This window comes from Mus caroli, chromosome 2 (genome assembly GCF_900094665.2).
Source record: "Mus caroli chromosome 2, CAROLI_EIJ_v1.1, whole genome shotgun sequence".
NCBI lineage: Eukaryota > Metazoa > Chordata > Mammalia > Rodentia > Muridae > Mus > Mus caroli.
The window spans coordinates 170528876-170541388 of NC_034571.1; the positions used below are offsets into that span (position 1 = coordinate 170528876).

The 12513-nt window shown below is 51.6% G+C and overlaps 1 protein-coding gene across 1 annotated transcript in view; it reads left to right on the top strand.

The window, feature by feature from the left end:
* The window catches only part of Col20a1 (collagen type XX alpha 1 chain), a 30721-nt gene that overhangs the window by 3352 nt on the left and 14856 nt on the right, over positions 1-12513 (top strand). The window contains exons 3-19 of the mRNA XM_021180021.2: positions 1925-2068; positions 2318-2473; positions 3670-3828; positions 4347-4466; positions 4929-5093; positions 5825-5977; positions 6195-6364; positions 6780-6909; positions 7883-8028; positions 8116-8239; positions 8654-8790; positions 9223-9352; positions 9569-9711; positions 9901-10033; positions 10432-10580; positions 10753-10882; positions 11861-11899. Coding sequence (XP_021035680.1) covers positions 1925-2068; positions 2318-2473; positions 3670-3828; positions 4347-4466; positions 4929-5093; positions 5825-5977; positions 6195-6364; positions 6780-6909; positions 7883-8028; positions 8116-8239; positions 8654-8790; positions 9223-9352; positions 9569-9711; positions 9901-10033; positions 10432-10580; positions 10753-10882; positions 11861-11899 — 2328 coding nt within the window. The remainder of the gene's footprint in view (positions 1-1924; positions 2069-2317; positions 2474-3669; positions 3829-4346; positions 4467-4928; positions 5094-5824; positions 5978-6194; positions 6365-6779; positions 6910-7882; positions 8029-8115; positions 8240-8653; positions 8791-9222; positions 9353-9568; positions 9712-9900; positions 10034-10431; positions 10581-10752; positions 10883-11860; positions 11900-12513) is intronic.

Here is a 12513-nt window from a genome sequence, read left to right on the forward strand (position 1 = left end):
GTGGGTTGGGGAGTGGGTGGGGGACTTTTGGGATAGCATTAGAAATGTAAATGAAATAAATACCTAATAATAAAAAAAGAATAACTGACCAAAAAAAAAAAAAAAAAGAAGAAGAGGAAGTCTGGTACTTCATCCTGAATGGTCAGAGCTAGGTCTCACATTCTTACATATTGGCTAATTTAAAGCAACATAGTTGATGAGCCAAGTGCAACTTTTGAGAGCAGGATGTAATGTTGAGCACAAACCTAGATCTTAGAAAAATGCTGACGGTGTAGACAGGGGCTCCCCACCCCCACCCTCATATGCCTTTTTTTAAAAAAGCAAATTCTTTAAANATGGAATCCCCTTTGTCGACTTAACACGTTGATATAAAAGATAGTGCATCTCATTTCCATCTTTCTCAGGACCAAGGCTTTCTACTTGAATAAAATTGTGGTAATGAGTTCACACTGTCTGTAGGATTCACTGAGCCTGCTCCAGCCAGCTGCTCCCCACACCGTCCTTGGCAGAGCTATTTCTATCATTTCTGGGTTCCTTTCCTCAATCACATGGAGCAGATGTAGTTGGAGAGGCCTCTGAATTCTCCTGTAACCAGCAGGAACACACACAGAAGGTGAAGAGTGCCTGGATCCTGCATGCAGTGAACATGTGAAAAGGGAGAGTGCCCGAATCCCAGTCAGCCCTCCAGTTACAGGNACAGGGCCATGATGACAAGCTGGGCGTGGCAAGGCAGAAGCTGAGGCAAGAGGGTCCCCAACCTGAGCTACATAGATGCGATTTTTTTTTTCTGTTGCTTAGAGGAAGATTAATAGCTTTAACTCTGTAAGTTAAAGAACAAACAGTAGTAGGGTTGAGGCTGTAGTAGCTCCGTGGTAATGCTTGCCCAGCATGTGTGAGAGTCTNAGTATTGAAAAAGGAAAAAAAAAAAAGACCTAAGAAGTTAAGCATCCATACTAAGTTATATAGAACAGAAAAGCAAATTCAGGTAGAAGAAAAAAAGAATAAATTATAAAAATAAAATGAACATAAAGCACAGAGAATCCATAAAGCCAAAAGTTATAAAATACTCATACAATAGAAAGGCTTCTAGAGGGATATTGACCAAAGCATCCTTTTTAGTCAGTGTGACATTCTGTCTTTTTTAAACATGGTCTTTTTTTCTTTTTAATTGATGCATAGCTCAGGCTAGACTTGAACTCAGTAATTCTCCTGCCTCAGCCCACTGTATGCTTAGATTTCAGGCCCATGCCAGCACACGCAGCTTGAGCCCATCTTCTGCTGCTATAACAAATTATTTTAAATGATAGAAGCTTGTTGGTCTGGGGGTCCCTGCCTGGCCACTGCCTACTGTCNGATTGGGTGCAGGTCTGGGGACTGCCCACTGTGTAGAAACAGTGTTCTGTTCCTCCCAGGTAGGAATCGTTTTTATTCCCTGTTGTTTGAGACATGGGCGATGTGCGTATGTCCATGAGTCTAGGTATCTCTCCTCGATCCATTACAAGGTCACTTCTGACTCTACCCCACCCACCACCAGATAGAACAGGGATCCTTTGGAATCGCATGATTTTTGTTTTGTTCTGTTCCGAGACAGAGTTTCATTGTCTATCCCTGGCCATCCTGGAGGTTGCTTTGTTGACAAGACTAGCCTTGAACTCACAGAAATCTGCCCGCCTCTGTCTCTAGAGTGATAGAATGAGAGGACTGAACTGCTAGGCCTGGCTATGTCTGTTTTTTAATGCTGGAATCTGTTCCTATCTTAGACGACAGCATTCCAAAGAAGGAAAGGTGGCTGTTCTCCCACAAGACAGGTTCTTGTACAAGCATGTTCAGTACACACACATTAGTGGATACACATCAACCCACGTGTATGCACTCACATGTATAGTAAATTTGGCAGCCTCAACAACTCTCCACCCCCACCTAGGGGACTTGGAGCAGGAGCTGATACTGACCACCAAGACCCCCAAGGCCACTGTGGGTGGCCTGAACCCTTCCAAGAGCTACACCTTGCAGATCTTCGAGCTCACTGACTCGGGGCCTGTCCTGCTGGCACGAAGGGAGTTTGTGAGTAAGTCCTCCTGCACNCAGACAGGGGTGGATTTGGTTGGAAGGCCTCTGGCTTGTGCCCTGAAGCACTTTGCCTGTGAAGTGCTTGGGTCTTTTTTACCTGTTTCTGACATTGCTGCTCATCTTCCATGAGGCAGACAGCAAGACTGTGGGTTTGCCTTCCAGGAAGTGTACAGACCCCTAAGCTCCAAGCCCCTGCTCCTACTTTGGGCTGGTGTCCTGGACCTGACAGTCCTTCCTCTCTCTGCAGTTGAAGATCTGAAGAGCCAATCTTTGGGCAGAGGCAGCCGGAGGCTGGCTGGAGCCACCCTGGAGCCTACCTCCTTCCCTCTGAGGGGCCCAGACTCTGAGAAAAAATCTGAGCCCAGCATTGGCTTTACCTTAAGCAGGGACCTGCCCATTCTTGGTAGGTCAGAGTGGACTGAGAGTAAACCCTGGGGGAGGGGAGAGCCCTGTGAAGCTTCCTGGGTCTNGTCATATGACCAGAAGTTCTTGTTTATATTTGACCACATGTTCTTTACCCGTTGTGTTCCTGGACTCACTAATCTCATGTACAGGGGCCAGATAGTCTTTGTTCTAGAACCCTAGCTTAGGTCTGGGAGGTGCATGGTAGCAGCTATGACCCCTCCCTCTGCCTCCAGGAGTGGCCAGTAAGGATCAGAAGAAACTCAAGCAGGGCCTTGGAGTACAAGACTCTGCTCAGACAACCACAGACCTGGAGAGGCAGAGCCACACTGCAGCCTCAGTGGGAAAGCAAGGGGAGCTAGGTAAGCTCTGTCCAGTGGGGCCAGATGGAGTTGAGCTATGTCCTCATCGTTCTCCCATCACATCAGGACACTCCTTGCTCCAGCAGCACAGAGCCGTAGNAAGGCTTCTGTCCCCAGACTTGGGTATTACTCCCTCATGTCCAGGCCCTGTGCTCTCTTCTATTCTATTACTATGGATAGGGTCTTCTGGTACACTGTTACCCCTCCACTGAGAGTCTTACAGGCAGGCCTGGACCCCGCCTTTAGTCTAAGGATCAGAAGCCACANAGGAATCACCTGGCTGTGTTCAGAAATCTCTTGAGGCCTGTCAGGTGTCATCTTTGTCAAATTATCAGGGGCCCCAGGTAGGAACATTTTATCTACAAAGAACTTTAGGGAAATGGAAGGTCCTGAGGCCACCCACAGATGTCTCTGGTTGCTACTATTCCTGTCTGATCTTCCTGTCAATTTGCCCAGGTTTGGACTGTCTGTGGTACTGTCAGTCCCAGCCATACCAGCTGGTCACCTATAGGCAGATGGGCCTGGAAATGTGGGTGCTGAAGCCTGCTCAGCCTAGGGACTAAACTGTCAGGTTCACACATAGTGCTGCCATGGGCACTTCTAAAGAAGGTAGAAGTGACCCCTAGACCTGAGGCTGTAATCAGCCCTCTGTGAAGGNATTTAGAAAAGCTGAAACCCCAAACTAGGATGCAAGAGGGTTTTTCTAAGCCTGGGGAGACACAATGTCCTTGGAAATCCTGATACCCCAAGATCCCTGGCAGTTCTCCAATACTTGAGGTATCCTGAGGATGCCATAGGCCCCACCCAGTACCCCACTCCTTATTACCTGCCTCAGATCACCCCCAGTTCCAATGCACACCCCCAACACCTGCTGATATAATCTTCCTGGTGGACGGGTCCTGGAGCATCGGCCACAACCACTTCCAGCAGGTGAAAGACTTCCTGGCCAGCATCATCACACAATTTGCAATAGGACCAGATAAAGTCCTAGTAGGTAGGTACTGTCTCCTTTGCCCTGCCCTTGCGGGGATGGGTGGGTGGGTGGTGGTGAGATTGGATTTCTTGAGTTCTCACTAGCAGAAGGACAGCAGCTGCCCTCAGAAAAGGATAGTGACTGCTACAGCCTCTCAAGGTCCATCAACTGCCAAGAAAGTTAAGAAACCTGGCTGATAGAAGCCTTCTTGGTCTGGGTCAGGTCCTGTGAGCCTTTCTCTGTGAGTCTGGGCTGTCGTTATGGTCTGCAGGAATGGCTAGCTCCCAGTTAGTCCCTCTGATGATATCTCTATGTGAGCCTTGGGCCCTGAAAATGTGTCATCTCCTGANAGTGGGACTCCCAGAGGNTGTACCCATAGCAGGTGATTCTGAGGATCAGGTTTTCAAAACTGAGCCTTGACACTGAGGATGCAGTAGCATACAACATGTCGCTAGGGTGCTTGCCCACCCCACAGTGATGCAAAAAAGAAAGACCCCCTCCCCCAAAACCTCAACCCAGCAACCAAAGCCCACCCCTAGGTCTGACACAGTACAGTGGAGACCCCCAGACCGAGTGGGACCTCAACTCCTTCCAAACCAAGGAGCAAGTGCTAGCAGCCGTACACCACCTCCACTACAAGGGAGGAAACACATTCACAGGTATGTCCTGGGCCTTGAGGTTTACCTGTTCTGAAGCCTCTTGCCAAACTTTTCCTGCCCCCTCTGCCCCTGAACATTTGTGTGATGAGTGGGTGCTGAGCCCACTTCACACTTTACAGGGCAAAATCGACCACCCCTCCACACCCCAACCTTGGTAAAAGTGTGGAACTTTGGGCACCTTGTTGAGCAAGAGTCTGCACTGATNATGGGTAGCTTCTTCCTTGGTCCTACTCAGCTGGATGGTCAGCCTTGAGGCAGCTTCTTAGGCATGGTCTTGCTGGGCTATGGGTATTCTTCACAGGAGGAGCTGTCCCCGATCCCAAGTGCCTTTAGCCTGGCGAGGCAGGACTGATGAAACATGAACAGAGAGCCTTCGGATCGAGTGTGTCAGCTGTGGTTGAGAGGGCACCTGAGGAGGAGGTCCTAGTGGCTGCCCATCACTTTATCCCTTATATTCCCAAGGCCTCGCCCTAACCCATGTGCTGGAGCAGAACCTGAAGCCAGCAGCCGGTGTCCGTCCAGAGGCAGCCAAAGTGTTGATTCTGGTGACAGATGGCAAGTCGCAGGATGATGTGCGCACAGCTGCCAGGATCCTTAAGGATCAGGACATTGATGTCTTTGTTGTGGGTGAGCCAGCACAGTGCCTGGGCCCTGGGTTTGGATGCACATGGCCAGGGTAGGCTCCAGATCACAGACACATCTGCACTCTGGCTTTACCATCTCTGGCTAGAAACTTGGGTACATGATAACTGCTGGCCTGCAGCATCCACACCCATAGGGGCCAGAGGGTGAGCCCTGCTCCATAGAGGTGCATGGCTACACCTTGCAGCAACATCTGCAAAATTTGTCCCTGCCTCCCTTGCCGTGACACTCCCCAACTCCCTGCCACCCTCCAACTCATACTGCAAGTAACCTTCAAACTGGTACCCTGCCTGGCAGCTGCCATTGTGCCTGACAGGTCTTCCCCCATCCCCGTTTGCTCCTCAAGCAAGGAGTGTCCCCAGTGCTCTCTGGGATGTCAACCACATTTACTGCACTGTTTNATGGGAAGGAAACTCCAAGTGTAGGGGGTTGTTCTAGGAGCCCCTCTCTTCCAGGAACCCCCCCCCCTTATGGGTGGGTACCTGACACCAGCATCCACATAGTCTGGCCTGCTTCCCAGTTCCCAGAGCTAAGCACACTGGCCTCCCCTGGCCCATTCCTGTGTTCCACTGAGACCCCGTGAAATCTAGGACATACGGCTTCAGTTTTGCCCTCCCCCATGATGGGAACTCTGGTAGGTCCCTCCCTTGTGGTCTTGTCTGTAAATAGAANGAGAGTCTCAGAGTGGCATGTTGATACACACTTCCTTAAAGCAGGTGTGAAGAATGTCGATGAGGCTGAGCTGAAGCTCCTGGCGTCCCAGCCACTGGACATCACTGTCCACAACGTGCTGGACTTCCCTCAGCTGGCCACCCTAGCTCCTCTGCTCAGCCGACTCATTTGCCAAAAAATTCAGGGCAGAGGCCCAGGTAAGGACACAGCACCACGGTGGCAGAGGGACAGGGAGATTGAAGCTATACTGGGCCAATTTCATGACCCATAAGGGAGTGTAGCCCTGACCAGAGGGATTCCTCCTTGGATATGTTGTGGGCTGGGGTAGGAGGATTTTCCTGTCCTTCCTGTACATGGCCACCAGAGGGAGTATGTGGGTGTGCTTGCTTGGTCCCTGATTGCCTTTCCTCACAGTCAAACCAGCAGCAGGTACTCGGGTCCTGGACCCCCTCCCCACGCCCACCAGACTGACCCTGACCCACGCCACCTCATCCAGTATCCACCTGTCTTGGACTCCAGCCTTATACCCACCCCTCAAGTATCTAATTGTATGGCAGCCTTCTAGGGGTGGTGCCCCCAAGGAGGTAAGAGGGGGTCCCCTGGTTCAGCCTCTGCTGAGACCATCCTTGGGAGTTGGGGCAGCTGGCAGGATTCAACCGGCATGGTTCAGGTGGGTTCTGCTGAGCTGTNGCTGAACACCGGAATGAGGGCCTAGAGATGAGTAAAGTCTGCATGAGAGGAGATCCAGGGTAGCGCAGGGAGTGAGTAGCTACACACAGATACGGCCCATCGGACAGAGTCAGAATGTGGAGTGCTGGGCTGTGACTACAGACAACAGATTGGTTTTGATGACACTGATAGATGAGTGGATTGTTTTACAGTCTCACTTGTCTCCATGGTGCCTGGTGCTGCTCTGCTCCATGTGGGGATCCAATCTCCCAGGGTGGCAGTGTCATGTCTCCCAAGTCTATACCCTGTTGATGAAGTTTTCCTGCTCAGGTGGTGGTGGAGGGGCCTGTCTCATCCATGGAGCTTGGAAACCTGACCTCCAACACAGAATACTTGGTCTCTGTGCTTCCTGTCTATGAGAGTGGGGTTGGCAAGAGCCTGCAAGGCCGGGCAACCACAGGTAAAAGGGTGGCCTTTGAGTAGTCCTGCCTTTTGGGGATAGTACCAGCAGAGCATGACTACAGGCAGCTCTGGGTCAGAAGTGTTCCCACAAGCCACAAGAGGCTTGGGATCTAGACTCTCTGACCCTGTATCACGCCATGGCTCAATACTGCTGCTGCCAGGATGTCTTTCTTAAGGCTCCTATCCTGTCTGGTGACAGCACATGGTCGAGGCCACTGTCTCTCAGCCTTCTGCTGGACCTATAATGATCTCTGGTTAACAGCTCCATTGAGACAGGGCTCATGCGCCCACACTCACCCACTTACAGGAGACAATGGATAGCTGTTAGTATATCCAGGGCTTTGCCAGTTGTGGTAGCACACACCTTTAATCCCAGCATTGGAGGGGTAGGTGAATCTCTGTGAGTTCCAAGACAACTAGAGTTAGATAGAGAAACCATGTCTCAAAAGACAGAAACCTAAACAAACAAACAAACAAACAAACAAACAAACAAGGACAGTATATTAAGGGCTATTTGTACCAAGACTATCATAGATCATACTCATTTCCCAACGAAAACTGCACATTTCATNGACACCTTCACCCAGCCCTTGCAACCTCTGCTCTGCTCTATNCCTCTGGATCTGCCTCTTCCAGTCATTCACAGAGAGAGACACCTTCGTGAAGTACGTGAGGATTTGTGTGTGTGAGCCTGGATACAACATCCCTTATCACCTTTGTAGCAAATTGCCTTAGGCTAGCAGGGTGATCTGGCTCCCCCAGGACTGTGAGCCAAAAACACAGCCCACTGACATTTGAGACACGTGACTTAGAGTTCTGTACTCTGNATGGTGGTTGCCTACCTGGCCATCTGTACAACCCTACCTACTCAAAGTCTTGTCCCTGGAAAAAGGGCTTTGTTGTCCATGTATATGAGTTCTGCATGTGCCACAATTCCCCTGAGATTCTCCTGATGATCATCCCCTCCTCAGCACCCCTGCCTCCACCTGGGCCACTGACCCTAGCTGCAGTGACACCCAGAACTCTCCGCGTCACCTGGCCGCCCTCTGNTGGGGTCACTCAATACTTGGTGCAGTACTTGCTGGCTACCTCCACTGGGGAGGAGCAAAAGAGAGAGGTGAGAGGCAGGGAGAGAGAGATGGGGTGGGGCAGATGGTGAGGCTCAGTGTAGAGAGAGAGTACTGTGTCACCATGTCCCTGCCAGGTACATGTGGGACAGCCTGAGGTACTGCTGGATGGTCTGGAGCCTGGCCAGGACTATGCTGTCTCAGTGCAGAGCCTTCGGGGACCAGAGGCCAGCGAGGCCCAGAGCATCCGTGCCAGGACCTGTGAGTATCTGGTCACACAGCCCAGCATTCTCAACCTTCCTAATGCTGTGACCCTTTAACACAGTTCCTCATATTGAGGTGACGCCCCCCTCCAACCATACAATTATTTTTTGTCATTACCCCATAACTGTGATTTTGCTACTGTTAGGAATTATAATGTAAATATCTGTGGTTTTGGATGGCTTTAGGTGACCCCTATGAAAGGGGGAGTCGTTCAANTCCCAAGGGGTTTGGGACCCACAGGTTGAGAACCTCTGACATAGCCGTTCCCCTATTCTGTTGTTTACTTTGCTCTATGTGGGAGAGCACAGATAACCCTGGATGACCCATATGCCCTCAGGCCCAGTACCGCCCACTCTTCTCTTAGTCCCAAGGGTAGGGTGCCAGCCCCTGAGGCCTCGCTGTGTCTTACAGCTGCCCTGGGGCCTCCAAGACACCTGACTTTCTCAGATGTTCGCTACAACTCAACCTGTGTGTCCTGGGAAGCCCAGAGGCCCATGCGCCTGGTCAAGGTCAGCTACGTCTCTAGCGATGGCAGCCACTCTGGGCAGGTAAGAGCAGGGGCCCAAAAGTTTCAAGGGCTTCCTAGAGGACTCAGAATCCTAGGTAGATGCAGCATCCACACAGACATGGGGAGCCTAGCATCCTTAGGTTCGAAGCAAAGACACACACATGCATATGCACACATACCTGTNTGTGTGCACATATACATACATAGTGATTTCATGCTGAGGCTGTGTTTAGATGCAGAATGTTCATGCTGAGGCTGTGGCTTCACTCAATTTAGAGGCAGAATGTTTTGTGGGATTTAAAGGTGAGACAGGCAGAGGAGTTCCCACTCATGGGCCATGCTGGAGATCCATGGCTGATTGCAGTTTTCCCATTTTGGGCATCTCACAGGCTAGCCCNNGCTATAGGTCCTGAGCTTGGGTCCCCACTCTGAGCTCAGGTTCCTGACGGATTTGCCTGTATCCCTCCCTCAGACTCAGGTTCCTGGGAACATTACTTCAGCTACTCTGGGCCCACTTTCTTCCTCTACCATGTACACCATCAGAGTCACCTGTTTTTACCTTGGGGGTGGTTCCTCCGTGCTGACTGGCCATGTAACCACACGTGAGTCTGCNAAGTCAAGGCTGGGGTGCAGCTGGACTGTGCCCCTATGTCCTACTGAAGGGCCTATGTTGGGTGTCTGTTCTGGCTGTGTTAGGGCAGGTGGGGACAAGTGTCTGGACAAGGGGCCAGGGACATTCCTCCATGTGGCCGACCCTTGTCTAAAAGTAAACGCTAAGGTCAGCACTCTATGCTCCATTTATACACCCCATCTTCCAGAGAAAGCTCCTAGCCCTGGCCAGCTGTCTGTGATGGAGCTCCCGGGAGATGCAGTAAAGCTGTCATGGCTGGCCACTGCCTTGTCTGGTGTACTTGTTTATCAGATCAAGTGGATGCCCTTGGGAGAAGGGAAGGCCCATGAGGTAAGGACGTGGGGCAGGTGACCTTTCAGAGAAAATCCTATGACCCCAGATCCCAAGGCCAAGTGAGGCTTAGACTCTGTGCCCATCCCAGTCCTGTATCTTGAGACGATCTGTCTGCCCATAGCCTGTGAATCTGTCTCTTGGAGGTGAGGCTTCCTATGACCCAGGTGGACCCCTGCCTTTCTCTAGATCTCTGTCCCAGGGACCCTTGGCACAGCCATCTTGCCTGGCCTGATGAAACATGTGGAATATGAGATCACCATCCTTGCCTACTACAGGGATGGCACTCGCAGCGACCCCGTGTCCCTCCGCTACACCCCCTGTAGGTGGCCTATCCTCCATTCATATGGTCTTGGGACAGGAGCAGCACAGAGGGGACCCAGGCCTTCCTTGATCCATATGCCCAGGACCTCGTACTCTCAGACCCACTAACAAGCAGGTTACCTGAGTCCCTGAGACTCTGGGCTAGACCATTGGATCTGAGCCCACAAGGGAAACAAATCTTGGGGTGGCTGAGGTCCAAATTCCCCAGCACGGGTGGCACAGCTCTCCATGCAAGACCTTCTACGGGTGCTGGGGAACTCANCAGGGGCAATGCGCAGGGTTGGGCAGGTCAGGGCACTAGACATAGTGCAAGACCATTTGGGTANCTGGCCTTCTGGGAGTGGGTACCTCTATTCTGGAAAGTGTTGAATTCCACATTGCCTTGCCACTGGATAGCTGCAGCAAGCAGAAGCCCCCCATCCAGCCTGGCCTTGTCCTCGAAGACCCCCAACAGCCTGCAGGTCAACTGGACACCACCAAGTGGCCATGTCCTCCATTACCGGCTCAACTACACACTGGCCTCAGGCTCTGGACCAGAGAAATCAGTGAGTCTGTATAAAGAGCTAGGAGCCATCCAGGGATTTAGGTGTGGATCTTACCTGTCTACTGAGGGTAGCAGCAGCTTCTTTGTGGAGGGAAAGATGGGAAGAGGGAGTATAGCCTTGAAAGGAGAAGGAAGTCTAAGAGGAGAGGCTTAGGGGCCTCCTCCTTCCACAGATCTCTGTACCAGGCACCAGGAGCCATGTTGTGCTTCGTGATCTGATGTCTGCCACCAAGTACAGGGTCCTGGTCTCAGCTGTCTACGGAGCAGGGGAGAGCATGGCAGTGTCTGCCACATACCGCACAGGTTAGTGGTCACCAATGCTGCAGCTCTTTCTAAATACCAAGCCCAAGCCAGACTCAAGGTCCAGCTAGATGCTAGGCCAAGTCAGGCTTCAGAACTGGTCATACTCCAGAGTAGGCCAGATACNAGATTCAGTGAGACCCCAGATTCAGTGAGGCACCAGAACCAGTGACACCCCGGAGCTAGTGAGACCTCATACCCAGGGAAGCCCCAGTGACAACACAGAATGTAGAGATGCCATGGACAGCAGGGTGCCTAAAGCAAATAGAGCAAGCTGGATCAGAGTGACTGGGAAATGTCTAGAGAGTATGGAGAGTTCTGCCCAGAAAAGACCTGCTCTTGATGCCACAGGACATGGCAGGTAGGTCTCTAGTGGCCTGGTATCCTCCAACCCACAAGGCCAAGCTTAGCTGTGAACAATTACCTAGGAGCCACAGCTGCTGAAGTCAAAGGGCCTTCAGAGGCTGCCACACCTACTACCTCAGCTGTAGTGCCCCCTTTGGGGTCATCCACTTACAATCCAAGTGCCTATACAACCAGTCCCTCACTGCTCAGTGGATGACCACCAGGCCTGCAGCCCTGACTGTGACATCATCTGCCTTCTACTGGCTACAGGGCCAGCCTGTACCCTTCCTTACCTCCAGACCTGCGCTGCTTCCAGTCATCTCCCTGACCCTACCATCTGGTGCCTACAGTTCATTTGGAGCCCATAACGTGTTTAGGCAGAGTCCCCAATGGAACCTTGGTTTTGGCCTGGGGTGTACAGGGTAGGCAGGAGCATCCGCCCACTTAGTGTGATCCCAGGATGGCAGTGAGGAACAGAGACTGCAGGGTGTGACAAAGGGAAGCAAGGGGAGCAGGCGCCTACCTCAGCATAGNTCCACCTGTGCTCACCCGAGGCCTGACATTGCCCATGAAGTGGTCCTTCTGGTAGTTGGGCTAGCTTTGCTGTGACTCACCAGACCCTTCATGTCCTCTCAGCAGCCTGCCCAGCCCTGCACCCGGACAGTTCACTCTCAGGTAGGTCCTGTATATTTGTGCCAGCTGTGTTCTATTGTTTGCTTGCTCTGTTTTCTTGACTCTTCCAAGGTTGGGGCAGGATCAACTACAGGGTCCACAAGGCTGGCAGGGGAGTTTTATTCCTGTCTCACAGTGGGGGAACTAAGAGTTCCAAAGTTAGCATCTGCATGTGCAGGGCAGAGGCTGAGCTGTCTAGGCATGTCCAGGCCCTAGGTGTCTCCCTGTTGCCAGGTGTCTTGGGTGTCTGATACAAAGCCTGGAGTCCTCATAAGTACTATGCAAGAGGGTGAGAACAGATGCTTAGCATGAGGCATGGTTCTGTCCAGCAAGGGAGGGTCTTAAAATACAGGGTAGGTAGGTAGGCTCTGTAGTATGAAGCTATACCTCATCCATTTCCAGTAAGAGAGCCTGCCTGGGGCTGCCACTGCCCTGAAGCAGGGATGGGTAGACATGGCTGCTTCCTTGAAATAGGCCTCAGAAGAGCTGAGCCTCTACACCTGCTGGTGCACAGTTAAGCACCAGTTACAAACTCACTCTCTCTCTCTCTCTCTCTCTCTCTCTCTCTCTCTCTCTCTCTCTTGGTTTTTCAAGACAGGGTTTCTCTGTATATCCCT